Source organism: Cyanistes caeruleus, chromosome 1, assembly GCF_971803275.1.
Source record: "Cyanistes caeruleus chromosome 1, bCyaCae1.hap1.1, whole genome shotgun sequence".
Taxonomy (NCBI): domain Eukaryota; kingdom Metazoa; phylum Chordata; class Aves; order Passeriformes; family Paridae; genus Cyanistes; species Cyanistes caeruleus.
Genome location: NC_141701.1, coordinates 115,001,260 through 115,028,952, shown reverse-complemented (window position 1 = coordinate 115,028,952; position 27,693 = coordinate 115,001,260). Strand labels below are relative to the sequence as shown.

Genomic DNA, 27,693 nt, shown 5'->3' with positions numbered 1-27,693 from the left:
AACATTATTTGTCTGGCCCAGCTTGCCTCGCTTCTGTTGAAAGACTAATAATGATGGCAAAAGAAAAAAACTTCATCGTTTATTAAAGCATGAATGCATTTGTTTCCTTTTACCATGAGAGCACTGTGAGAGACAAAAAGCAAGCTTTGACCTAGTAGAGGCAAAATGAACAGCAACAGATCAATTTAGAGATCCAAATATTTCAAAGCTATATGGATCATGTATGGTAGCCCCATCGCCAATAAACTTAATTACCTGAGCCTTGCTCACTCAGTCTGTTCACAGAGAACTGAGCATTACTTAATTTGGTTTTCTAGATTAATTATATTCACATAAATAAACATCAAGAAATTGTGTCCAGATTACGAAAAAGTGCCTAGAGAAACGAGACACAGCTGAACAAGTGTTAATGATTGTCTCTCAAGAACAACTCTCAAATGGGATCATCATGGAATTTGGTTGTGCAACTCAGAAAATTACATAATTAAAAGGAAGCAAAATCATCAGTTAAACAGCGATTAAATATGGTTGTTGTGGTACTTCTAAAAAAACCCAACCAGCTTGTAAAAAATAACAGCTGCCTAATTTAGACCTTTTTTCCCAAGGAAACCTTTAGTCACAAATGGGACCTCCCACAAATTCAGTTAATACCAGTCACAAGATTTTTAGTTCTTCAAATTGAAACAGGTTTTAGGGTGTATCTTAGGTAAATAAGCTTTTAGAGATAGGAAATTAAATCTCCCTAACCTGTGGAACATGTTTTCATTTACTATAGAAAGACTAATAAGTTTTAAATGGCAAATATCTGTGGTGGATCTGAATGGTACCTGGTGATACATCAGTCCTATTACATCAGATAAACAAAAGTGTATCTGAATTTATGGGAGAGACAGCAATTCATTAATAAGCTTATTACACTGCAATCAAGTCTTATTATTTGTCCAAAATCTCTATTTGAACTACAATCTATAGGGCTATGTTTGAAGCAAATTTACTTCATACCGCTTTACCACTGCTATAAAGTATAATCACTTTTGAATTTTCATTTATAACAATATGTTAAAATTTTGACTCAGCTTCCTGTTGGAGTTTCATAATTTCAGTCAGGACAATGTGGTCATTGCTGTGCTGGGAAGGTATGAGTTTTTTGTCAACCTTCACACCATGTTGTGGAATCTATTATTTCTGCACGTTCTCACCTGTCTGCTTGCTGCTTCCTTGCACAGGAAAACAGGATATTCATCTTCAGCTCATGAATAAGTAGTCTATTAGTGCTGAGACAGAATGATTTGTCAATATTGTTGTAGCAGTAACTTCTCAGAGCATCTTTAGATTTCCTCTTGCAATGCTAAATAGGAAGTATTCCTGAAATATCTTTCAGATTCATCAAATTTAATTAGAATCAATAGTTTTTCAAATAAAGGCTTATTCCTTCTGCTGTTAAGCCTTTCAAGCACTCAAAATTTAACTACCTCTTAAAGGGTTCTCTGAATTTGAATATGGCATCATAACTTAAGGATAGCCCTTAGAGAGGTACTTCTTTAAGTTTCTTACAGAAATTTATGAGGCTTTGCCAGATCAATTCACCCCACAAAATATATGTTCAAATTACTTTCTATGCTAGTAAGTAGTTGTGACATGATGTAACCCCACTGTATTGTACCTAACTCCTCTCACTCTTCATGTAAGGAGCAAAGAGAAGTATTATGTGACAGCTCCTATTAATATATCTCTGCAACACAAGTCCAATGCAGGAAATCCATCCTGATTAATCATTTTCTTCAATTCACTGCAGTCAAGGGAACATAAATATGTGCTTTAAGTGCTTTCCCAAATGGAGGTGGACTGTTAGCTAAAGCTTACCCACGACTTAAGTCATTGCCAAGCAAAGTTTATTATGGTTTAAGTATTTTGCCTTGACTGGACAGTGCTCAGTATGAAATAGTTAATAACGCTTGATAAATTACTTTGAAAATATGCAGTAATTTGCCTTATTAATTTCCCTTCTCTTGGTCAGTGTGTCAACTTTCAGAGCACAACAAGTCTCTCCATCAACTGCAAAATTATAAAAGGAAAGAAAAGCAGCAAGGGTGGAAAAGTACTTCATTGCATCAGCAGTTCTTTTGGTACCCTGTTCTCTCAGGATCTTCAGTCCCATTGCAATTAGGAGACAATTATGGGACAATCAGGAGTAAAGTGAGGACAGAGACTTGACAAAAAAGTTGGAGCATGCAAGTACAAAAGTGTAACAATCAGCTACTAGAGGTTTAAAACACAGGGCTTTGCCAGCAGTCAGACAAGGCTCTGAGACAAATTCCTATAGGGGCAAAGAACTATTAAAAAATGGCCTCAATTCTCACTCCAAATGCAAATCACTCCTTTTCTGTCTATCTTGCCTCCCATAAACAGATAGCAATCTTACCAAAACAAAGCACTCCTACTGAGTCTCTAGTGTTTCAGGCAGGGAAGGGATGAGGCAGATAGGACAGATGCTAGTCACCTCATGTACCGTAAACTTGCACGGTGCTCATATACCTCACAATGAAAGCAGAATGAGAACCCACTTAAAACAGAATGGCATACAAGAGCAGGGCAGGAGGAGATTGACAAGGGTATCATTACTGGGAGAGCAGGATACAAAAAAAGCTGCTGAAGACATGCTGCTGCAGCTGAATTATGTAGAGCTCTGAAAGGGAACAAGCTCGAATTTAACACTGATTTATTCCCTGTTTCTGTTTCCTCACTTATGACGTAATCATTAATCAGCTACTTTTACAGTGAGAAAAAAAAAATGGGTTTTGATTAAATTAATCATGAATCCAGTCCAGAAATAGGTCCCTGCAAGTATTCTTTTGAGCAAACACTTCACTCCCACAGCTTTTCAGAAAAAGCTCCATAGCTGATAAAATAAGTACAAACATGATCTAAGCAAAACTCCATTTAGCAATTGTCACAACACTAGTGAGTAGATTTCCTCATTATTCACTCATCTGTGCTGGTATCTTCCCAGTCAGGGCACAGATGAGAACCCTGTGCTGCAAAGCAACAAAAGCAGGAGAAAGACAAAAAATTCTATCTGGGCTGGAAACCTCTCTCCTCACCTTGGCGCTAGGTACGTCTGAAATTCAGGGCCAGAATTGTTTCTGGCAGCTCTCAAGCAGCAGAGAGGGAGATTGCAAGCCAAAGAATGGCTTTTTGAAACAAGAACAGAGCTCCTGCAAAAGCCATTTCCTTGCCTACAATCACTCTTTCATCTCGGGCCATCTGTCTGATGGAAGCTGCCTGACCTATCAATACTAAATAACATTACAAGGGCAGATCTGTTCAGTGAGACTTAACGGTTTCAGCTTGTCTCTAGATTAAAATCACTCTTCTGGAAGGACTTGTGAACAAAACTAGGAACAGGAATCACGTGCCCAGAGAATACAAAAGCATCACCCTTTGAGCTGAAATTGTAGCTCCTTAGTGCTAGAGGCTCTAACACTGGACTAACATTAATGCTCATTACACAAACTGCACGTTCAGATAAAACACCTGGTTTACAAACACAGTGACAACACGTTATATGGGTTTAAAAGCAAGAACAAAGCCCACTGACTGAAAGATCTGAGGATTTGCCTAGAGGCTTGTGTATAACAGCCACTTTGAACAATTCTAAATTTAACCAATATGCCATAAAAATAAAATGCACAGCACTTCATACACTTGTCACTAGCACTAATTTAAACCACACTGTGGAATAAGCTATTTAAATAGGCTTGTTGACCTACTTTTTAATCCCAGCTTTTGGGGAAGGAAAGAAGTTAAGTAATAACTCAGAAGGTTGTTATTTCCTATAAATCATATTTTTTTATGACTCTTACCACACAGTATCTCATTTTACGAGGATTACTTTTTTTCACTGAATGCAGGTATAGATTAAACTGCAGAAGGTTAGAAGACAGAAAACTATCTTCATTCATTATTGCCTTGAAGTGATCCTCATTTCCCTGGCATTTTGGAAATCTTTTTGCCTATAATCAGTTTGGTTTTTTTTCCTCTGTCTTCTCATTCACTTCCATTTGAGTAGAAACAGGTCATCTTGAACAAGGAAAGGATCTTGCCACCATACAAAACGATTTACAAAGAGGGATAAAGGGACTTTGTTTGATTTAGTTAATTTTCATAAAAATTCTTTCCTCAAGATCATTCAAATAAATTATTCACTTCTCTTTAATGCTTCCCACAATAATGTATTTTTAGGTTCTCCACTGTTCTGCTATACCCTCTCTGTGTAAGCTCAATTCCAAGACATTTTTTCTTAGGAGAGTAATTGTTCTATATTTTCCAATAGCATCCAAGTTATAGAGTAAACGAAAATAGGTCAGAAAAAGAAAAACCTACAGTGCATTTCTTGCCAATACCTTATATGTGGAAGCTGATGAACCAAGGTAGCAGAACAACTTATGGGTGAAAGCAAGCATTTGCATTTTTACAGGTATGTGACGAGAAACTAACTGCAAAAGTGGGTCTCTATGACTCAGCTTTTGTACTAGACAAGCAAAAGGTCCAAAATAAGAAAAAATACAGGTTTCTAATAAGGGAAAGCTGCACATCTGACATGTTTCCCTGCCATCTGTAGGCAGCTTTCAGCAGGAAAGTGAGCAATAAAGTCCCTTTTTAAAGTCCCCATCCACAAGCTGGATGCACATGACAAAACATACAAAATCTATCATGCTTACAGCTTGGTTTGATGTACAAGAGACCAAAAACATACCTGAGAGCTAGGGGGAAAAAATGGCTTTGAACAACTTTTTCTGTTGGCTATGGCAAGCTGAACTTTGCCATGTCCTAATTGACCACACTTCAGGATGTTCACCCACTGCTCTGTCTAGGTGACACAAATCACAAAAAAAAAGACAGCTAAAGACCTACCAGGGAAGGATGATCCTTTTACTTTGAGGGATAGGCAGAAAGAGAAGGAACTTAAAAATAAGGGGGAAAATAGGTGAAAGCAATTTGAGCATTCTGGTGCCATGCACATCAAATGTAGCCGTTAACACCTGTACAGAAGAGGTCACTGGACCCATGCACATTCACAGAAATGAAGGTTTCACCTGAGTAATAAATAACACAGTGTCAATCTAAATTTTTCTAGAAACCTATATTCAGTAAAGAAGGAGCATGTCCTGCTTTCCCTGGGACATGTGTATTTCTTAGTGATGTGTGTGCTTGCAATTGACAGGAATAGAGAATTGTGAAGACAAGCCTATTTCACTCAGCAGTACAAGGGTGGTACTTTTAGCTTTAATCACAATGAAGTAGCAGTAAAGCAATCAAACAAAACAAGTGGTACAGGAATCATAGGTTTAAATCAATAAACATTAATAAGTCTAGGAAAATCACAACACAAAACAATTTATGTAGGAGCTGGCAAGGAAAGATGGAACGAGGGAAATCTATACCTTTTTTCTTTCACATAGTCTCTAAATGGTGGAAAATAAAAAGTGCCAATAATTGCACAGCAGTAGAAATGCTGTAGAAAACAATGTATAAATAGGCCTGGAGAATGTAAACTATATTTATGCATGCAAAAAAGTCAAAAAATCACCTCCTGAAAAGGTCACAGAAGAGATACAAATAAGAGACACAATTTGGTAAATGGAGAAAACTGTACAAATGCAGACTTCCAATCCCATTTAAAAGGCAGCAGATGGGAATATATAGACATTTAGGGACTGTACAATCACAAATCTACAAACCAAACTCCCTCAATATTTAGTAGCAATTAAAGTATAATGAGATATTTAAAGAGAAGCCTACTGACCCAGCATCCTTGGTTTTCATGGTCTGCAAAACTTTAGCAAGTTGGAGACCCAGGCACACCTCTTATTCTTAGGGTGGGGAAGAAAAAGAAGAAAAACTATTCTAAGTCAGATTCATTTCAGCTAACCATAGCCTTACATATCACCTTGCCAGTAGATTATTTTCTGACTGAATGATGAGGTTGTGTTTGGATTTTTGCATGCCTGTGATGCTGTAATCATAAACAAAAACCTGACAGGAAACACAAAACAAATATTTTACTCTACATTGTAACAAATATATTGTGATTCAAGGTACATATTCAAAGTTAAGGGGATAATTTAAATGGGTACAAACTGCATGCAAAAGCTACTGAGATTACTTTCCAAGAACAAAGTAACAGCCAAAGCCTGGAAAAACCTGTAAGTACTCCTCAGAAGAACAATGGTACTGAGGATAAAAAGGAATATTTAGAAAATAGGTTTTCTTATGTTGTAAGTTTATTAGTATCTAACATAAAGTATCTTTCAGAAGACTTTCAGATCATCAGCTTTCTTTAAAATACTGCACATCAACATTTTAGCCCCTGTCTCTACGCGTCAATAAACCAGAGCACTGACCATTTTCTTTGCAGCAGGCAGTATGTCTCACTTTATTGCAGAGCTCTGGAGAGCAGAGCAGATCCAGCGGCTCTTCTGGCTTTCTTTTAGCATAAGGTGTTTCCACTGGCTACAGAGAAGAGGGCTTCTTCAATCAAACCAAGGACAGTGGGGAGAATCACAAAGGAGGAGTGGAAGATTTACGGTGCAGAGTGTGAGGCTGTGTCTCCTTCCCATTCTGCTCCATGAATGCTGTCCATGCAGCTACAAGGCTACAGACCTACCCTTTCTTTCAACTCACTGATTAGGTGTGCTATCTCCACGGAACATTGCTAACATCAGGTCCAAAATGTGCAGCATTTTCCAGAAGATTCATGTTTAGTGAGCAGAAGTTATAAACCTGAATCTCAAGAGGCTCCTCAGGGCCTTTGAGCTCCTGCCAGATTTCTCCCTTTGGAGCCATCCTTCAGGGCATGAAATATGTGCTGCTTCCCTCAGCCAAGGCTCATGCAACAGAAAGGCTTTCCTTTCTTCAAAATGCTTGTGCTTGTTTTAACACACCTCAGTTGGATGATTACCACATTTTTGCCACCTGAACTGCCCAGCACCGCACACACTGGTGTGTATGTATGCAGCTTACATTTCTTTAAAATAATATGGGTTGGAATCATGAAGTTACCATTGGTATTCAAAGGTATTCCCAGGACGAATTATCTTCACACTTTTAATAGAAAGGTTTATAACCATAAATAGGTATCATCATACATCATATAAATTTTTAAAACACATATGCATGGTAGTTTTGATATTAATTTTTCACAGCATTCCTTTGTTAAGATTTTTCTAGAGTCTGAAGGTCATCCTCAAAGCTAGTAGAGGGTAGAAAGAAAGTTGGTATCTTTAAGGCCTTATTTTCTCACCCTAGCCAGGAAAAAAATCTGAACCTACAACTAGGAGCACAGATTTGACACCTGGCATTTTCCAAATCAAAACCTTTCAGCAACATAAAAACAACCCAGAAGGTGCAAGGAAAGTGAAGGCAAAGGAAATCATACAGGTTGTGATTTCATCCAGAGAACTTTGTGAGTCAAAGGGCCAGAGACCTGACTGGTATTTCTCTTGTCATGAAAGGGAGTTAATGCAGAGGACATAATTTTGTCTTTGAACTGTGTCAAGCAGTACAAGTTGTTTAAGTTTTCCTGCTAAAATTAAGTGGCAAACAAGATGAAGGGGTCAGGTGAGGAGAGCTAATGTTTAGCCACATGGGAAATGAACCCACAGACACCCAGGTCTGAGAACAGTTTGTAGCTTCTCCTCAATGATGAAAATCCGAGCGCAAAACAAGTAGGAACTGACTTTGAGGTTTTCTGCAGGAGCTCACACAATTATCAAAGGGCAGATTTTAGATAGAACTATTAGCTAGTTCCCAAGTAAGCCAATAAAAATCATGGCATAACTTCACCATCTCCCCTTACTCTGGTGTTTTTCCCTCAGACCAAAGTATACATGTCCCCTCCTAAAGCTGAGAAAACAGACAGCCGATTTATTTTTTCATGAAGGCAAAACATTATGTGATAACTCTAACACATTTCACTGACACTGAGAGTACAGGTGCAAAGTAGGAAGACACACAGCACAGAGCACATTTAAACCTAACCTAACAAACATTTCCAAACAAGGTTAAAATACTGTACTGTTGCACCTCTAAGCAGTAAGCCTTCCATGCAGCAGGGACTTGTAACAACTCACCACACAACCCTTACCCACCCACTTTGCACGTTCCCATTGCTGTATGCTGCATTTCCTTTTGGCAACCGTACCTAACCTACTTCCAAAAGAGAGCTAAGGCTGTATGTCCAGTCAAGAGCAGCACAGTGTTGATCAGAGAAGCCTATCACAAGAGGAAAAGATATAGTATATAATATGAAAACAGAGAGAAACAGTAAACTGCAATTCTAGAGCAGCAGCTTTTAAGGTTGTGGACTTTTTTTTTACCTCTTGTGGATGAAATCAATGGGCCTGCAATGTTTTTCAAAATCTCAAGTAGACAAGTCCCTTTTTTTATGGCTTAAAAACATAATTTAGCCTTTGCTGAGCAGACTTATTTCTACACACAAAGGATGTCAGTCAATTACATCGAAACAATTTCATTCAGGTCACTAAACATCAGTAGGTAGCATGATTTAGTGCCAGCAGTGTATTATACAAAAGCACAGCAATTTTGAGGTTTGGAATTGAAATGGAAATTGCAACGTGGATGAATATTGATGGTAAGAACATACAGCAGCAGGGAGCATCCTGCACTTACCTCATGACCAACCCATTCCTGACAAGGAATCCTTCTCCCACACCACAAAACAGCAGTATTTTCTTAATTCAAGTTAATTTCTAGCATTTGCATGCAAACTCCTGTACAAGTGCTCAAGTCACATGTATCAAAAAAGTTTAAAACAAATGAGGTTATTACAATTAGTTTCATAGTTCTAGATTCCTAAAAGCTATTTTATTTTCTTACATAATTGAATGGTTTTGTTTACAATAAAAAGACATTTTTATTGTAGAGACATTTTACAATATTGGGTACTCCTGACTATGTTTTTTCTCTGAAAAAGAACTAGGATAGGTGATGACTTATGTTTATTGATCAAAAATTTCAACTTCTTTTCTAACTTCATGAAAGATATTGTGGTTTGGCCACTGTTCATAATGGCCAAACTTCTAATACATGTCAGAAAAAGGATTTTGACATTTTCTTACAAAAATTAACAAAATACACCCCAGCTTCTAGTAACTAGAAGCAGTATTAATTGCCCATATTTTTTATGGGCATGTAGTGATAGGATATGGGGTGATGGTTTTAAAATGAAAGCAGGTTTGGATTAGATTCTAGGAAGAAATTCTTTATTGTGAGGCAGTGGAAGAGGTTCCCCAGAGAAGTTGTGGATGCCCCATCTCTGGAAGTGTCAAGGGCAGGTTGGATGGGAGTCTGAGCAACCTTGTCTAATGGAAGGGGTCATAGGCCACAGCAGGGTGGTTGAAACCAGGTGATTTTTAAGATTCCTTCCAACTGAAACCACATTAATTACTTATTTAAAGAAAACTGACCTGAAGTCATGTCCTCTGTAATACACAGTATGTTTCTGTACACACTACGGGGCTCCTACTACCAACTTTGAAAAATGAGTTCTCATTAAACAATAAACAAGCAAACAAAAAGCAGCTGTCTCAGCCATCAGTGCTTATCTAATTCAAAACTGCCATGGTCTGTTGACCAGGAGGCAGCAGATAACTCTTCCAACTACTGCATTTCTCTGCTCAAAGCAACAGTTTATTCTTTACTATTAAAAAAAAAAAAAAAATCGTCTCAAAAAATGAGGGCTATCCTTTAGCTGTGATTATTACCTCTTGGCTCATATACTCTGACAACCAGAGATATTACACTATGAAATTCTTTTTCCCCATGATGGATTTCGTCAATTGCTCTTTAGCAGTATCTAAACTATCATGTTACACCAACCAAAGATCATCTTTACTCTGAAAGATTTGGAATTATGAAAAGATTTGGCATAATTTAAAAAGTTGTTAAATACTGTTCACTGCCTTCACACTGTTGCTTTTTTCCTCTACACACTGATAACAGGAGCACACTTTCATACTCAAAGGCAAAAATTAAAGAACCAAACAGTTTCCGATATTGTTCTAGCACAATTTCAAAGGGGAAAACAAATGGCCCACATCTTGGGGAATGTGGAGTGAAACCAAAAGGAACAACTGCAGCCTGCTCCCAAAAGCAGTGACTTCCCTAAGCTGAAACCAGCACAGATCCTTTATGTGTTAAATGGATAGGAATTAGAAAAATATTTCTTTCTGACTCCTTGTTAACCTAAATCATACACTTTTCAAAATCTGTTCTTCATAGGAATGGAAAACAAAGTTGTTAGCTTATACTGCAGATACAGAAAACCACTTAGATGGATACACCTTGGTTTACTAACAAAAGTCTCTGATGGCAAATAGTTAATCAAGGTAGAGCCCACATCATATCAATCACTGCAGAGATTCAGGCAGCAGCATCCAAAACAACTGTCACAAATTGTGACGATGAATGCTCCAGTAGAGGCTTTCATCATCACCATCTTGAGCCTTGCACAGCTAAAACATATTTCACAAACTAGAATATATTTTACTGGTTCATAATATACAGCAAATCAAAGAGAATTATGTATTCCCTGACTGTAAGTAACCATGTGCTCCTTATATCTCTGAAATAGTGTGCAGGATAATGTTAGAAAGTCTGAAGGTATATATTCCAAGGGCCTGACTCTGCTCTAACTTCTTCCATTAAGTTTGGATTAGACAATGTTACTGGCTTTGAGAATTAAGTACAGCAGGCAAAACCCATCTCTTAATTCAGTAACAATAGATTCATGCAAGTAAAAAAATAAAAATAACCAACCAAAGCACCACATTAATGTGGGCACTTAGCAGCTGTTTAATATATACACAAAGCTTACAAATCATAACACTTAAATAATGACTCATCAGTGGAGACAAATAAGCAAAACCAGCTCATATTTTAACCCCGCATAATGTAAGAGTTCAGTGATTTTTAAATTGTTTTTCTGCAACAACATTATTTCTGGGGTCAAATACAATAGCTTAAAAAACCTTTCAATCTGCATAGACATTTACCTACATTATTAATTTCTAAAACTGATTTTCAATTCAGTAACATGTCCCCTTACTAGTAACATAGCTGATTATAAAACTGCATTCCTAAACATTCTCAAAACAAGCCACAGACTTTCACCCATGGTTTTATTAAAAGCAGGAGGTTTCATGGTATTATGATTCTGGAGGGTAGGAGACGACTACAGGAACATGCCTGACTAGCAGCACAGTGTTGCTATTTCTACAGTCACACACTATTGAGAGCAGATTAGATATTAAATTTGATTTCTGTTTGGTTGTGCTTTTTTTTGTGTTTTGCTTTATAACCTAGAGAAATCTGAGTCTGCACCACACACTCGATCTCACAGCAAAACAGGAACTGGACAAGGAAAAAAAAGCGGCTCCACATTCCAACCTCATCCTGCCAGAAAATAGGATGTTGCAAAGATCATTTTCTTACCTAAGGGTTCTCTCCATCATGAGATCTGCCATAGGGTAAAGGAGAGAAACAGTCTTAGGAAACTGAAGAAACAAAGCCAAAAACTGTAGTCCAGTAACACACAATAGGTACTTGAAGATTTTCTCCCAATGGATCAATAAACAAGTTCTTAGTAAGACACATCTTCCCCATAAGCTCTAAACAAAATTAAAATGTATCTACTTGGCTTCCCCAGAGGACAAAGCTCTCTCTTATTTTGCCACTTAAACCATTTCTGCTGTGTTGGCTTGATTTTGCCCTTCTGTTTGGTATGGTGTTTCTGTTACTGTTTCAAGTAGATGTGCCTCTTCCCGAAGGGAAATTATCAGGGTAACAAGGCTGTCAGTGCCTCTCAGTATGCCAGGGGCACTTTGCAGACTGACAAAGGAGCTAAGAAAAAGGAACAGAAATAATCTTCAAGTCCTGACATGTCTGAGATACAACACATCGCACGTCAGATGCAAATGAAGACTGTACACTTGAATTAGCTTTTATTTTGTTGCAGGGGGAGAGATAGTAAAAATAAATAAATTTCTTTCTACAGGCACCCTGAGACACTTGAACAAGCTGTAACCAACCATTCCTTTCTCTGCTTTCCCACCCCACAACCTGCTATATATTTCCTAATTTTAAGCATAGATTTAAAACTGATTTGTCATTTTAGCTACTCGATAGGATAGATTAGGATCCTTCATAAGACCTTTTCATTTACTGAACAATCAAACAAAATAAAAGGTTAATAGTTCAAGAATAGCTACAAGGAAAATGGATCAAAAGTCATTCCTGGTATAACCTCATTACTTCACAGACTCAGCTTTTACTGCCTGTTTTATACATAGCACCTCTGAAGTAAACAGAGTATAAGGCTTTCAGGAGATGTTATACATTATAATGAAATACGTCCAAATAATTCCTTCTTTTAAGCACATTCCTCTGCCTCAACTTCATGATTTAAATAGGACACAGTAAAGAGTAAATAATATATATTACAAGAGTAGTAGTCTGGCTTGCTTCCTTTGAGCATAGGTGACATTAGGTTAATTGGTTTTAATGCTGGGGTGAAATTTCTTTATTAACTTCTGTTCTTGTTTTTGGTGTTTTATCCCTGCATTTACTGTAATGCAAGTTACTGAATTAAGAAAACTACTGAAAAAATCTGAAATAGCTCGATTTTCCTGTGTGGGAAGAGGAAGGTCAAAGACAGACCAAGTGATGCTGCAAACCTTCAGGGCAGCCAGGAAAAGAAGCTGCACTCCATTATGACAAAACAACACAAAAGGAAAAAAAAAAACCAAAACAACACAAATCCCAAACAACACTTTGGGCAAGCTATGCAGCTCTGTGAAAGGATAAGAGCTGGAGTCAGACCTTGCTTGCCAGTAGGCAAAGTTCAAGTGCTCACTGATGTAAGGTCACATTGAAATAGATTGCATTTGAGATGGAATCTTCAGTGATTTAGTTGAACTTTACGTTCCAGATGTCTTCATGTAAAGGTGCACTTCTATAACACTTACAAGCTCTGACAGACATGTTTTATAAACCCTGTGTCTCTGTAAAGGACCTTACAGGAAAGGATTTAGCACAACGGAGATTTTTTTCCATATTTTGATGCTTGCCGTAGAATGGCTCTTAGACATTTTTATTCAATAAGCAGGCACACATGTTACATTTAAATGCAAGAAAACTGGGTTTATTCCCAAGAACCCACTGTGCTGAGGACAAGTTAGCTACGGAAATCAGTTGGACAAATACTGAACTTTTGAAGCCTGGTGTCCTTTGCATAACGCCCAGTATGATGTGTTTGATTCTCACAAGGTACTACAGATGGGAAGAGCACTTTTGTGACATTTGGTCAGTCAATACATTTCAGAAGGGGAACGTGGGCAAGAAATGGTCAGATGGTATTTATTTACAAGGGCGTATCAAACAAAATTTCTCCCAAACATTCTGTCTCCGAGAGGCACAGGTTGTGGTTCCTGCCCTATTCTTACAAAACACCACTGTGTATTAACACTTCTGAGGTTTTATTTTATAACAGCTGAGGCCTTTGGGTATCTGCCCTTCAGCAGCTCTCACTCAGGCAAAAATCTATTAACTTCAGCATGCAGCAACCTAGCATCTCTGTGCTAGTCCTTACAGGAGCAGTACTGTCACACTCTCATCATGCAGGTAGTTTGATCAGGATATCATCACAGGGAGGATATAGACACAGAAACATAAATTATTTTCTCTTCTAGATAGAGAAGGTCAGGAGGTATTACAAATGTGAGATATAAAAATGAAGGATATGTACCCAAAACCCCTTTGTTGTAGTTTTCATTACAGAACACGTGAAGAATAATGAAAAGACAGCTATATTTCTTTGGTCTACTGACATAAACAGTAAAGAAGGATAGAAGTTTTATAGAGCAGGGTAATTTGCATTAAACTATATTAATAGAAATAAATTAAAAGAAGGAAATTTTAGTTTAAATATTGTAAAACACTGGCAGTTGGTCATATCTCTTTTATAGAAGAATTTTACCATTTGGGACATGGAAACTAGCACACAGAAGGCATCAAGAATTTTTGGAAACACAGGTATGAATCAGTTTATTTAATATTTTTAGAATCATCTCAATTCTTAGACCACATGAAAATGAATGCAGGGCCCAGTTAGCTGTACCAATGTTTCTAATATTTGCCATTCATTTTGCAACCAGCTCAGTTTGGAAAGTTGAAGACCTCTGAATACAGACAACACTATTAATCATATATTGTACCTTGAGATGGATATCCATCCCATCTCTCCTTCACATGGACTGAGAAACCATTAAAGAGAACAAAGCAGAAAGGCACAGCCTGTCAAACTGCACAGCACTAGAAAGGATATCACACTACTGTTGCCGGCTTCTGTCTTTTCCAGCCTGTATGACAGATGAAAAATTTCATTTTTGTGACAAAAGTGGTAATGAGGATAGAAAATGGCACAACATGAATCCAGCTTTCTGACAGGGCTCATAATGAGGATCAGAATTGTGCAAAGTTAATCTAATCCCATCACAGCATTAGAACTCAACTCACAGGGGACTTGCTTATAACTATAATTTCCTATTTGTTCTCTAGGAGCACAAAGCTTATGTGGAAAAAAAACCCACAAGAGCAGAATTTTGGAACTAAAAAGAGCTGCATTATCATAAAATAATATGGAGACTCTGACAGAAGATCAGCTTCAAGTCTCAGTGCTGTAAATGCTGCTGATTGCACTCTCATAAGTGAATGCGTACTAGTATAAACATTTTATCATGTACACAAGTAACAAAACACAATTGAAAGGTAGATTTCCTCTGATCTAGAAGATGGACTGGCGTTACCATTTGAAGACAGATGCACTAGTATGCATTTAGTAACTTTGTTCCTGTTAGAGAGCAATGCTGAGCAGCCTTAAATAGCAGCATACTATTTTTTAATTATAATTTTAAAATTATGCAGACTTTCCAGTTTGCTTTTGAGTATTTTGAAAACTGTTGAGTTTTGAAAACTGTTTTCAGAATGATCACCATCTTTTTTTTTTTCGATTAGCTGTTGCAAAAGAGATCTCAAAATATTAAGTACATAAGAAACAGTTCTCTAAACAATGAATAGTTTCTAGAAGTTGAAGAATATAGTTTCTAAACAGTGTATGCAGAAAACACTGTAAATAAAAATAATGCAAAATTAGCTGGCAGACACATCAACAGGCCTAGAAATGTTCCTATTTTGGAGAATAGTCCCAGTTATCACTGGGGGAATTCCATCTCATATACATTCCCCCATATGGGAACCTTTTGCTTCAGATATGTAAAAAATATCTAGGATAAAATACTCTCCCCTCTTGTTACTTTCCCTCAGTCTCATTATTCAACTGATATTGCAAACACACATGGGATTACAAATTAATCCCTTCTTAGTTTAATAAAACAAAATAAAGGGCGGAACACAAGGTTTACCTGGATCCTAGCGAGCTGCATCAGGCAGAGGTAGATATTACTAAGTCTACACAACAAAACAGGCAGCAAGTTTGACTCCTGCAGTGAAAAGCAACTTATTAGACTGGACTTAAAGTTGCACAGATTCACCCAGTTCCTCAGAAAGAGACCACACAGGGCTTGTCTGGAAGCATAAGTGGACTATGTCCACTCAGCACATTCTTCAGATGTGAAAAGAGCTGCAACTTCAATGGACTGCAAAATCCTAAGTGTAATTCTTGAAATATATCATTTTATGGACAATTTTAAAAATCTAAGTTCCATAAGATGGGACTGAAAGGAAATATGTTGGAACAAATCTAAACATTTGGAGGCATATATGTAAGAAAAGATCTTTCATGGCTAAGTTATGACTAGACCAAGTGAACTCATTGTTTTATGACCAAGTACAATTCACGTTTCTATATTTTACTTTTGCAAAATTTACCATTATACAGGTAAAATGTTGCTGAAGAAAGCATGTAACTTAATTCCAAGGATTTAGCTTAGGGGATATATTATTAACAAAAGAAAATCATATCATATTATTTTAATGGTTTATTTTATGCCCTATTTTTAATGGGGTTATTGTGACAATCACTGAAGTAAACATCATGCATATATTCAAAATGTAGTATGGCTTTCCTCCTGTAAGAGCATAATGTCCCTAGTGCAAGGTAATACTTTTTCCTTCAGACAATAACTTTTCTCCAAATATAAAATACAAAAGAAAAGCCCAAAATACCACACTTGCCATTATTTTTCTCTGTTTCAGAGGACACTATTTCTGACTCCTCCCTGAACCATAGTCACTCATACATCTTAAGGCTACAAGTTACCAGAAAAGTCAACTCACTGGCACAAAATATTTTTACATACAAGAAGTATTCAAATGCTGTTAGAAACATAAACACTGATTTTAAAGCTGTGGTGGATATACCCTTGGAAAAGAGTAGGATGCACAAAGAGTGACAGCAAATGGCTTATTTACAACCCTACTGCAAGGGTAACAAAGCATTCTCTTGACTGCATTGTCAAAGTTTTGAGCACCTCATGTATTTTTGCAGCAGCAGAAGGTTCAAAAAACAGTAAGAGTAGCAAGCTAGGAAGGAAGAAGTAACAATGATATTATGTGTGTTAGTAACATCTCTCTGAGGACCTAGAAGCCAATTGCAGTCATGTGGCTGGGAAGAAACAGGTGCAGAGGCAATCTCATGAAAAACCACATGGAGAAGATGCCTGACCTACCATCCCATCACACCACTACTTCAACCAATGGAGAAACAAGCTGTACAGTACCCTTTACAACTGCTTTAAAGTTTTATTTGCCTCCTTACATATTATGCCTGCACTTGTACTCTTACTTTCAAGGATACAGCAGTGGCAGGGAAGTCATTTGTTTAAAATCTTCCAATAAAAGAGTGATAAGCATAAGGAGTGCTAAGTTTTTCCATATGAACTCATTGAACTGTAGGAAAAGCCTTTACATAACTTTAATAAGTTTGTTGGGCTTGTTAGTCCTACAAAGGGACTGCAGGGAAAGCATTTCATATGGAAGTGGATGTGGAGCTATTAAAGTCTGGAAGAACCAACCTCCATGAAAGAGTCTGTAACCAGTAATAGTAATGGCCTTGGAGCAAGAGGCAAGCCCTGAGAAGATAACCTGTATCACTCTTCAGTGCTTCCAGAGGTTTATAACAAGGACATGGCACAGTACCAGTATAATAAAAGAAATCTTCAAATACCCTACCCTAAACATCTAGGTAAAAATCATTTTTTGTGATTTTTACCTTCCATGATATTAAACAACTGATCACTGTGGCAAGATCTTATCCCCTTGGATTCCTACACCAGTTCAGTGGTATTTTTGCATGATCGAATATTACATGCTGAGAAAAGTAAAACTTGTATTTAAAAGATTAAGTGCTATAGTGTACAGATATACACAAAACTGGAGACCACTATTTAGTGTTACTCAGAATATCCAGATTTTTTTTATTATTATTTAGTTAGTTCAAAAGGAAAACACAACAGTTTGAGGCAAAGCGGGCTGTAGGTAAGCTCCACATAATATGTGTCATGCACATCCTCAGGCTTGGGATTTCACTTTAGAGTGAATGGTGGAACACACACAGCTTCCTGACACAATAACATTTGTGATTGGGACAGTTGCCAAACAATCCAGGTGTTGAATGGTGCCCCAGCCCTAAATTCCAGGGGGAGTTCCACACTTAATATTGTACATTGTCTTTTAGGACCAGGAAATGTTTATAAGTACAAAAATATGCACATTGGTAAATATATAAACATCTTGTTCTGCCAAATAGGTTTGTATAAAGGCTCATCTGTGCATACACACTCAAAGATAAAAATTCAGCTTCTAAAACTGTAGGTATAAAGTGTATAAGACTTAATTAGAGTAATGTGTCAATAAAAGCATAAATTCAAGCATCAAACAAACCATCATGGGTACCTCAACACACACTTTCCAGTGTTGCTTAAGCATCCCTAAAAACATTTGAGGAAGGTGGGTTGATGCACAACTTCAAATACAATGGTTGGAGAAGGGCAAAGAAGTCAAAGCATGTCTGAAGGTTATAGGGCTCATCCTAGGGGACCCACACAGGGCCCCCTGCAAATGTGCAAGGGGAAGGACAGTCCTGTGAGCCGGGCAGAGAGCCTCATCCTGTGGCTCTTGCCACAAAGAATGCCCCTGCGGTACAATCACAGCACACAAAGGGAAACAGGAACAAAAAAAACGTAGTTTCAGAAGATGTGCGCTTGGATGGATCAAGGAAAATTGCAGAGGATTTTAAAATATAGCTGCACAGAGGCTTAGAAAGGATGAAGGGATGTGCTATAGATGTTTTCATACTATTTCTTAGACTGATGTCTTCTTTTACTGTGAAGTCAAAAGCAGTGTATAGCAATTTCTGACAATAATTGTGTACCTGGAACACCATGTATAGATAGCACAACATTCAATCAACTTATTTCTTCCAGCTTTCACGATGCACTATGCAATAAAATAGGAAAACTCAGGATCCTAGGGTGGCTTTATGATGCTGGCATCCCCATTGTTTTTTTGGCCAGAAATGGGTTCTGTAGCTTTAAGCTAGGCCCAGAGGGACAGAGAGGGAGAAGGGTGGGGAAAAGCAGGGCTTTTAAGCTAGCTTCTAGTTCATTAGCTGAGACAAAACTTATTTCCCTAGACTGTGGCTTCTTCAGGGGAACTGTTCAGAGTTGCAGAAGAACTGTTCAGCTCTGCTCCAGTCCAAAAGAGCAGCACTGGGAGCCCACGCCAGCAAACTCCAGCGGGGAGAGGCACCCTTTGGACACTGCCCCTTCCAGCTCTTAGCTTGGATGGAGCCACACCTACAGAATGGACTCTGGATCTCTGGATCTACCATCTCTTCAGAACAACGAGGAGTTCCATTGTTTAATATTATTCATGAACCAGTTGGTCAAGGGGCCACTGAAATCTGCCTTTTAGAGGAGACCCCTTTGGAGGCTTCCTCCCAAAATTTGCCCTGAACAAGGACACTCGGTACTCAAGTACTTTTATTTTTGAGCAGTTTAGGTTATGTGAATAAGGTCTAATAATGGGAAATAGAATAGTTCTTAGCATAAACTCCACTTTTTCCTAGAAGTGACTATCCAATACATATGAAAAGCATCTGAAAGCTTCACTTTGCCAGTCTTTGAAGACAATGGGAGCAACACCATATAATGGACCAGCCTACAAACCCAGAGTAACTCATCTGGCATCAGTGCTTCTTACTGCAACTCTTCCCATGATCCTCAACTACAAATCCAGCCTAAAAGCACTCACTTTAATTTTTTTTTTATTTTTTTGTTGCAAAATACAATGGGATTTTGAACTGCACTAAAACCCAAATGGTGCTATATCCTTAAATACCTTAACCTTGGTCTCATATGTTGGTAGGCTAATTGAAAACAAATTTCTTCCCCTGCTTGTCATAAACCAAATTGCTCACCTCATTATCTTTACTTCTGCTACTTAGTATCATATTTGACTTCAAAAGAACAAGTGAGACCATGGGCTGTTTCTGCCCATCTGCTACTATACTGCATTAAAAGCATATGTTCACCAGTTTTGGTCTCCTGCCCAAAATCTCTCTAAAAAAAAAAAACAAAAAAACCACAGACTACATAGAAGCACTTCATTTGATTATATTTTAGAAACTTAATGTGAATGTGCATTTGTGTTCCTGAATGAACATAATTTTTGAACTTTTGTGAATTTATTTCACAATAAATGAACAATTTATGCTTGCTGAATACAAAATTAATTTGTGGATGAATAGGAAGGTTTAGGATTAGGGAGAGGAAGGAAGAGGAAAACTTGGGATAGGGACTATGAGAGAAAAACTGCTGCCTGCACTGGAGCACCTTTCTTTTCCCTCTGGTTTCTGCTGCCCTTCTATGCTTTAGGGAGGATTGGGTTGCTAATTTGCCTCAATTTTGTCTTCAGGTTTATATCATTCCCTGTACTGAACCTCTTGGCATGGGACAATTTGACTGAAGTACCTCCCCAGTCACAACACCAGTGCCTGCTCCATTAGGCAGTGGATGTCACACTCCCAAAAAAGCCTAACATTTTCATAGCAAGAATCAGAAGCAAATAAAGCCTGATTAAGCTTCTCCTCCCTCAAGGTTACTGTCTCAAGCTAATGACAATATATGAGATAAGTACTGTCAATCCCTGCAGGACACATTAAATTCCATTTAAATACAGATTAGATGAGTACTGCAAAAATCATGGTTATAAAGGGTACATCCCTTTAACTATCTGGCATCCACTGCAAGGCCAGAGCAACAGCAGGTGCTTCTGTTAAAAGATGTACAGTACCAAGCAAGGTTTAGATGAAGGTCACATTTCTCACAGTATCCTTTTGGAGGGAAAAAAAAATCAGATAGGATAACTAAGAACAAAAACAAACAAACAAAAAACCAAAACAAACCCCATGAGATACAGAGAACAGTTGAATAAGAAGAATGCTTTATAGAGAGGGACAAGAGAAATTATATGAAATAGTCTTTATATTCAACTGTTATAATTTTCTGCAAGTACAACTAGGCATAACCCATAGTTGCCACAACTGTGAAGGATTCTTCAGAGAGTACTTCTGAGGGGGAGGATGGAGAGTCACTTACCTGCAAAGGCAGCAAGAAAAATATTGGACAAGTAAGCTTTCTGAACATACTTAATACTGGTAAGATAAGTAAACCTGAACACAGGAGTGATGAAGTGTCTGTGCTACCATCAGTCTGTAAAAGGAAAACATGCTCCTGGTCAGAAGTGGTGATTGAATTGCTCAGACTGGCAGCAGTCTTAGAGAAAAACATGCAACAAAAAAATTTATGCACTTACCTTAGTGAAGGTTGCCTTGAGTTCCAGGGCATAAATTGCCACTAGAGTCTCCAAACTCTATGGTGCACACACGTTAGAAAAGCATTCTGAAAAACATGAAGACAGCGTGCATGAAACAATTTACAGGAAAGAAATATCACCACCAACACAAATAGAGTTAATTTCCTTCTGTAAGGCCACTGTCCATTTTCAGCACAGAAACTGAAATATGTCCATAAAATCCAAATATTGTCTATATAGCCATTTTAAGATAATTTTAGTTAATTTAGATATCTGTATTTGGAGTTTCAGATGCACTCTGCTCTTTCATTTTTCTTTTTGGGAAAAGTGAGGAAGAAAGACATATTGGAGCACCAGTATTTTTTTTTTCTCCTTTCCCCTCACCCCATACCCACTGTGCTCATCATTCAACATTACTCAAAAGCAGATGGTCCAGTTCTGTCAATTAATATATTACAACTCTATTCACCAACCACACGATGCTCACGACAACAACTCTCTGTTATTAACTAACTAGCTTCTGCCAAATGATTTCACTAGAATTGCTAAATTCACTCTGATTTTCTTCCACGTGAAAGGCTGCATCAGCAGCTAAGCAAGGAACTGGGCTGCTGGTGAAAGTGCTCCTGAGGAGAGAGGACCACCCACCTGTAGAGTGACAGTGCCATTCATGCACCACAAGGCAACAGCTCAGCTAAAATAATGCTCAGAAGAGACAAATCCTCACATGCAGGAATTAACCTGCAGCTGGTAAGATATTTAGAGCAGTAAAATCACTGACTTCCATCAAAAAACTCTGATCAGGGCACAAGAATCCCCCAAATAGTTCAAATATATTAACTAGATCCTCCATCGCTGCTGAGGTTTTCCTAACGATTTCCTTCCTATCCCACCCATAATCCTATAAAGTCATAGAAAAGTTAGACTTGTAACATGAACAAGACTATAGATACAGTTTCTCTGCTGTAATTTATAACCCCACATAGAATTATATAAATTTATATAGAATTTTAAACCTGCCTGAGCTCTTCAGACACCTCAATTTGAAATGGAAAAAGAAAGAAACTTCACTTGTGTGTCACTTTGCATGTATGCCATTTTATTTCAAATCACTGCATGGAGCTGCAGCAGAAGAGATGTGGAAGCCATAGAGATTGGTGCTAATCTGGTCTTTGGAGCACAGCTGTACATTTAAGATGCAACAGAAAAAACCCAAGAGAATGCAGCAAACCAGGAAATAAGCAGCAATAATTCATCACAAAATGGCATACCACATTCCTCTTCTCCCTGCTATTTCTCCCCAACTCTCCACAAATAATTACCTTCACAACAAAAGGGGTTAACAGCTTTTCACACCATTAAACAAAGTATGATCCAGCTCATGAGCATCTACTTCCTCATACTGAGGATAAGAAAAACCAAATCTTCTTTCTAACTGGAAAAGTTCCAGGGACATTCATGGACCTGTAGGTAAAACCCAGCATCTTGAATTGCATCCAGAAAAGTCTCAGGCTCCACAGGTATCAAAGTAATTTTTCATCAACTTGAGGCTGATTTAAAAGGTTTAGTCCAGTGCACAGCATGTGTATTACATTAATCAAATTTGGACACAAGAGGCAGGCATTTGAATTTAGTCTTGTGTGCCAAAAGAATCCTTCCCTCCTCCTTATTTCAGAGGAAGAAAGGCAAGTTGCAGTGGCCACTGGAGGGCCAACCAGGACCTTGGGACAGCTAGGTGGGACCATGCCTTCTCATACCATCCTTGCTAAAGTAAACCTGGGCAATAAATATGTCTCAACATGTTGAGAGGTAAATATAAAATACTTTCTTCTTATTTTTGGTTAACAAAGTGATACTTAACTAAAATCAGATTTTTAAGTGGAAACCTTAGGTATTTTGGAAGATTACTCAATTTATGTTACAAAAGAACCAAGCATAGCTTTATCTGAGGTAAATTCAGAACAACAGACAATTGGTTCCACCACTTGTACAAGCAGCATCAGTCTGAACACTTACACAGCCTGCTACAGCTCAGGACAATCCCCAAAAGCCATGGAGACAGTGAGCACTGTTAGAAGTTGTGGTACTTCTATTATGTCCCATCATAGCTAGAGTGGAGAGAGAATCAAGAAAACTGGTACAGACCAGAGACATGGCTGGTGCCAGGCTTTGGTGATGAGAACCAAGAATGAGGAAGCAAAGAGGAAGCAACGTCCTTAAGTATTAAAACACAAGCTTATGCAACTGAAACAGTATCTCCTCGTATAGCTATTTTGGCTACAGATGTTACCAGCCTCACTTCTGATTTTATTTTTTTTCTTTAAGACCAAAATAGTCTTTACTGTGGTTACATGTCACATTAGCTAGTTTCACAGGTTAAGAAGTTTCACATTCTACCAATAGGTCTTGGCAACTATACTAGATTGCACTGCTGCAAGCATGGATTGTGATAACAAACAATTCATTGTACTCCTTATAAAAATTTAGTTGGAAATAAGTGTTCCAATTTTTTTGGTGTAATAGAACTTTTCTTGAAAGTTTAAGCTGCTTTTATCAACATCAGCTTATTAAATTTCTAGGTTTGCCCCCCAAAAGTAAGTTTTTCTCCCTTTGAAAGGATGCTATGGAAATTCTCATCTTCATCTGAGCTAAAACTGAACCAGATTCTAGAATTATGTGCTAAACCCAGGAGTTAGGCAAAGCCTGTCTTTCAAAGCCTACATTTTGCTGCCATCTCTCTTACGTATACTGAACAGTACCTTCCATTACCCACTGTTGTTAATGTATTTCCCTGCATTCTAAGTATTCTTTTAGATTTGCATTCACTCTTTTTTTTTAAAGATCTATCAATAGTACATTTTTGCACTTGTTGCTCTTTTCCACTCCTTTCCAGAACTGTATTTTCAAATTTATCAAATATACCCAACATAAACTATAGTAACATAAACATAAATCCATGAACAAGTCAGTCAAAGGAAAATACTGAGGTCAAAAAAGATGGGGTATTAAAAGATTTTGATTTTGTAAAGATAGATCTGGATGGATGAATGGACGTCATAATAATGTTGCTTCCAAGATCTTTCTTACATGTTTACCTTATCCACATACGGTCTTAAAATTACACTTTATATCCACTAATATACTAATTCATAGACATAAGTACAACTTATCATTAGCAAAAAATATCAGATTCGGGTTTTCTGTCAGCTTTCTCTTCATATAAAGTTTTTACGGTTTTTCTGAGTTTTTGTATAAGTCATTCATGCACAGAAAATGAGCAGTAACACATAGAACAGCTCTTCCCTTGCCATTTTTCTAATTACACAGCAGGATTTCAGAAGCATTTTGTTTCTCTTTCTGATCAGAGAAATAAAAATAATATTTTTTAAAAATTCTTGGATGGTTATTTCATATAAGAGATAAAGACTGCAATGAAATAGAATCTCTGTGGTACAATCCTCTTTACTGACACAGAGTGTTGCTTTCTGAGATGAGAAAACATCTGAAACAGCTGCCCTGCTTGCATTTTCAGACATCCTTTAGCCAAACCTAACTGAAAAGTCCTTTCCCTAATATTTCAATCCTCCAATACTGCTGTTGAGGGGTTTATTTCTCCCCTTTTAATGATCCAGCAACTTCCATCTGCATTTTGGAAACGGATACAATTTCAAACTTACCATTTCCTCTAAAGAAGGACTCAAATTACCTCAAACAAAAAAAATCCTCATATCTCTGACACAAATTCAATGGGATATAAAGATTTAAAATGCTAGAAGAAAATAAGTGCAGCACAAATTTTGGATGGCATTGTGGGATACCATAAATCCGAATGAGTCTCATATCAGGTCACGTTTCACTGCATAGCAGTCTCATGCTCTCAACTTGGAAGTCCTAAGAGGCAGAGCACATGTCTAACTTTCCCCAATATGTCTGAGCTGTAAAGTGAAAAAGGCAAGCTTTCAGAAAGCCTTTCCACTTGTCTGAACACTCTAAGTGTTGCAGTGAGATAAGATACATCATAATACCAAACCAGGCCCAAGCATCTTTACAGAATAATTTTCAGAAAGCTTATTTAAGTAATAAGCCCACTTTTCTTGAGAAAATACTGTCTCCAAACAGTCTGGCACACTGCTGCTCATACTCATTACATAATTGCAGTCTGTGGCCACCTGGAGCAGAGTTGTTTGCAGTAAAAGCTGATGCAGTGTGGCTCCAGGTTCTGCTCCAGGCAGAATTTGCAGCGGATCCTCCATAACTCTCCTGTAGCACAGGCTGTGTCAATTACTTGTTAAATTGGCTCTTCTCATATTTCTTGGACTAACTGGAGCGCTTTGAAAAACAGTGGCCAGAAGAGGCAATCATGAAACCAGCCACCAGCCCTCCTAACACTTCTTTTGGTTTCTCATAAGAAAATCGAAGGCTCAGGTACACAACCCATGCTTTGTACAGTTTTGCTCCCTGTTTTCTTACAGGGAAGAAGTAAACCCAGTGTTGCCCTAAACCACCTTCCATAGTCCCCATAATGTTGCACAAAGTCTGGACCAACACTGCCAAAACTGTGTATTAAATGAACCTAATTACTGTTACAAGTTATGCAGCAGTTCTGGGTCCCTAGGAATGTCCCTCACATGAGCACACATCCTACATGTGGTTGCACTGCTTCACAGCTTACACAGCATTCATGCTGGAGGGCTTCAGAAAAGAAAATTCTTAGGTACAAGACTATAAAGACTATGGCTTCAAGGAGAAACCAAATATTCCCTTCTCCTTGGCACACACTGCAGTGCTAAAGTCAGCACAGTCAACTGATTAGATAGGTAAGTGGAAGTGAAACGTTTCCTTGAATTAAAATGTCATCCTTCCACACTTTTCAAACACTATTTTCCAAGGAATCATTCTAAAGAAAGACTGGCAGCTTTTCCTTATTGAGGTCCTTGAAGATAGCAGAAAGAGCAATATATTCTGTGGTCCATAGGGAGCTTAAACACCAATCTGCTTTCTGTATATACAGTCTCACAGATTGAAGTGCCAAACAGATGAAAGTAAATTTCTGATAAGGCCCCGTTCCTCAGTCCCTCTTGGACTTTCTGAATTGCCCAGCTGTGCACCTCACGGAAAGATGCAGAATACAGATCTGACTTTAAAGGCTGACTTTGCTGGAAGCCAAAGTCACAGATCTTCAGTCTTATGTTGTTTAATTTATTCTTAATATTCCTGAGTGGCCTCTGAAGAGGTATTTCAAAGACACATAATTTAAGCTTTCCCTTACTAAATAAATATGGAAGACTGAGTATAAAATGTCAGCTTTGTTGTTTTCAATTGCATGTACTGCAAATAAACATAAGACCAGAACGCAGCATCCATATAGTACATTGTGAAAAGGGCATTTGATGCAGTTGACATCACTCAGCATCTGACAGCAGCAGACTTGTATCATGTATGAACAGCCTGTAAGTGTTCAAAAGTGTGGTGCTTCCATGGACAGCTATTGTTTAAGAGAGTTTAAAACAAAAACAAAAAGCTGTGGTAATATCTCATGTGCCATGCAGTTGGATTAATGCAGGGTACTCACTGTATTTGCCATTATGCATAGCCCAACATACACTTCTTGGACCAAACTATTTCTGCTGGGCTCACTGCTGCTAAAATAATTTACAGCTACAGAAATAAAAGGTATAAATATGGTTTTGACAGAGTAATACAACATTAAGCTTTCTGTGACAGGAACTGGAGATGTTGAATATGTCTCAACATACAGAGAGTGGTTCTGATCACTGGATCTGTAATGTTGCTCACTTATTATCAAATGACAGTCATGAAATCCTTATTTCTCCTTGAGTTTTATTCATTATGAAGCATAGCTTCATTTGGTTCAGGGTTTCTTGGGCAAGGGTTTTTACTTTGTATGCTTACCTTGAACCAAAACAGGCATTAACTTTATTCATTTTCTGGAAGCAAAACCAGGACTTTTATTTGTCTGCACTTTTTTTACCTACTCCATTTATGGAGAATGAAATATTTGCTCCTTCAGTCAAGAGACCAAAATATGTGTTTTTTACAATTTCAGATGTCTTGAGACACATTACCTCAGATATAAGACCATCAGACACCTCAGTCCACTCTGCTACTAGAAATCAGTCATTTATTAAATTTTATAGATTACAGCATTTTTTTCAGCGTAGTTGCAAAATATGAAGCACAAGGATTTCAAGTATATCAGAAGCACAAGTACTCTGGTACCTGATGAACTTGTCCTAATGATCTGCACTGCTCTGTACCCACTATTCTGACTATCAGAGCTGCAGTTTTCTCTGTCCCATCAGCACAGATTACTGCTGCCAGGAATAAAAATAATTCTGGGAGGGAAGAGGATTAAAGTGGATAACCCTTGTGCCAGACAGCAGAACATGCATGAACAAATATACAGTGGCCATAGTCCTTAATTCCTAGGCTCAGTCCAGGAACATTCCTCTACAATTCTTGGCAAAGGGCATCACAAAACTGACCTCTCCTCAGGCACTGTGAAGAAGATTTGTAATAGACAAGTTCTATCCCATTCTCCTACATCTGCCAAGTGCTTCTTTCACACACTCAAAAATAGAATTTCCAAACCAAGTTCTTAAAATATTCCTTATTAATAATTAATAATAATTGTAGGAAAGAAAAAAAAAAGAAGTGGGCCTGCTTCTCCAATCACTTATGCATGTGAGCAGTCTTAAAAGTCCAAAAAGAAGGAAGAGGTAGCAGTCAGGGGTTTTTGTTTTGTACTTGCTTTACCAG

The 27,693-nt window shown here is 37.8% G+C and overlaps 1 protein-coding gene across 9 annotated transcripts in view; it reads right to left on the bottom strand.

Annotated features, from left to right (window-relative positions):
* The window catches only part of LOC111923950 (uncharacterized), a 111,127-nt gene that overhangs the window by 62,644 nt on the left and 20,790 nt on the right, over window positions 1–27,693 (bottom strand). For 6 of the 9 annotated variants that reach the window (XM_086851731.1, XM_086851736.1, XM_086851709.1 and 3 more), the window contains 2 exons: window positions 20,914–20,999; window positions 20,697–20,810 (listed from right to left, as the gene is read on the bottom strand). In XM_086851731.1, the coding sequence (XP_086707857.1) occupies window positions 20,697–20,744 (48 nt within the window). In that variant the 5' untranslated portion in view covers window positions 20,745–20,810; window positions 20,914–20,999. Of the gene's footprint in view, window positions 1–15,500; window positions 15,579–20,696; window positions 20,811–20,913; window positions 21,000–27,693 lie in introns of all 9 variants that reach the window. The other 3 variants (XM_086851724.1, XM_086851700.1, XM_086851714.1) reach the window with 1 other exon arrangement.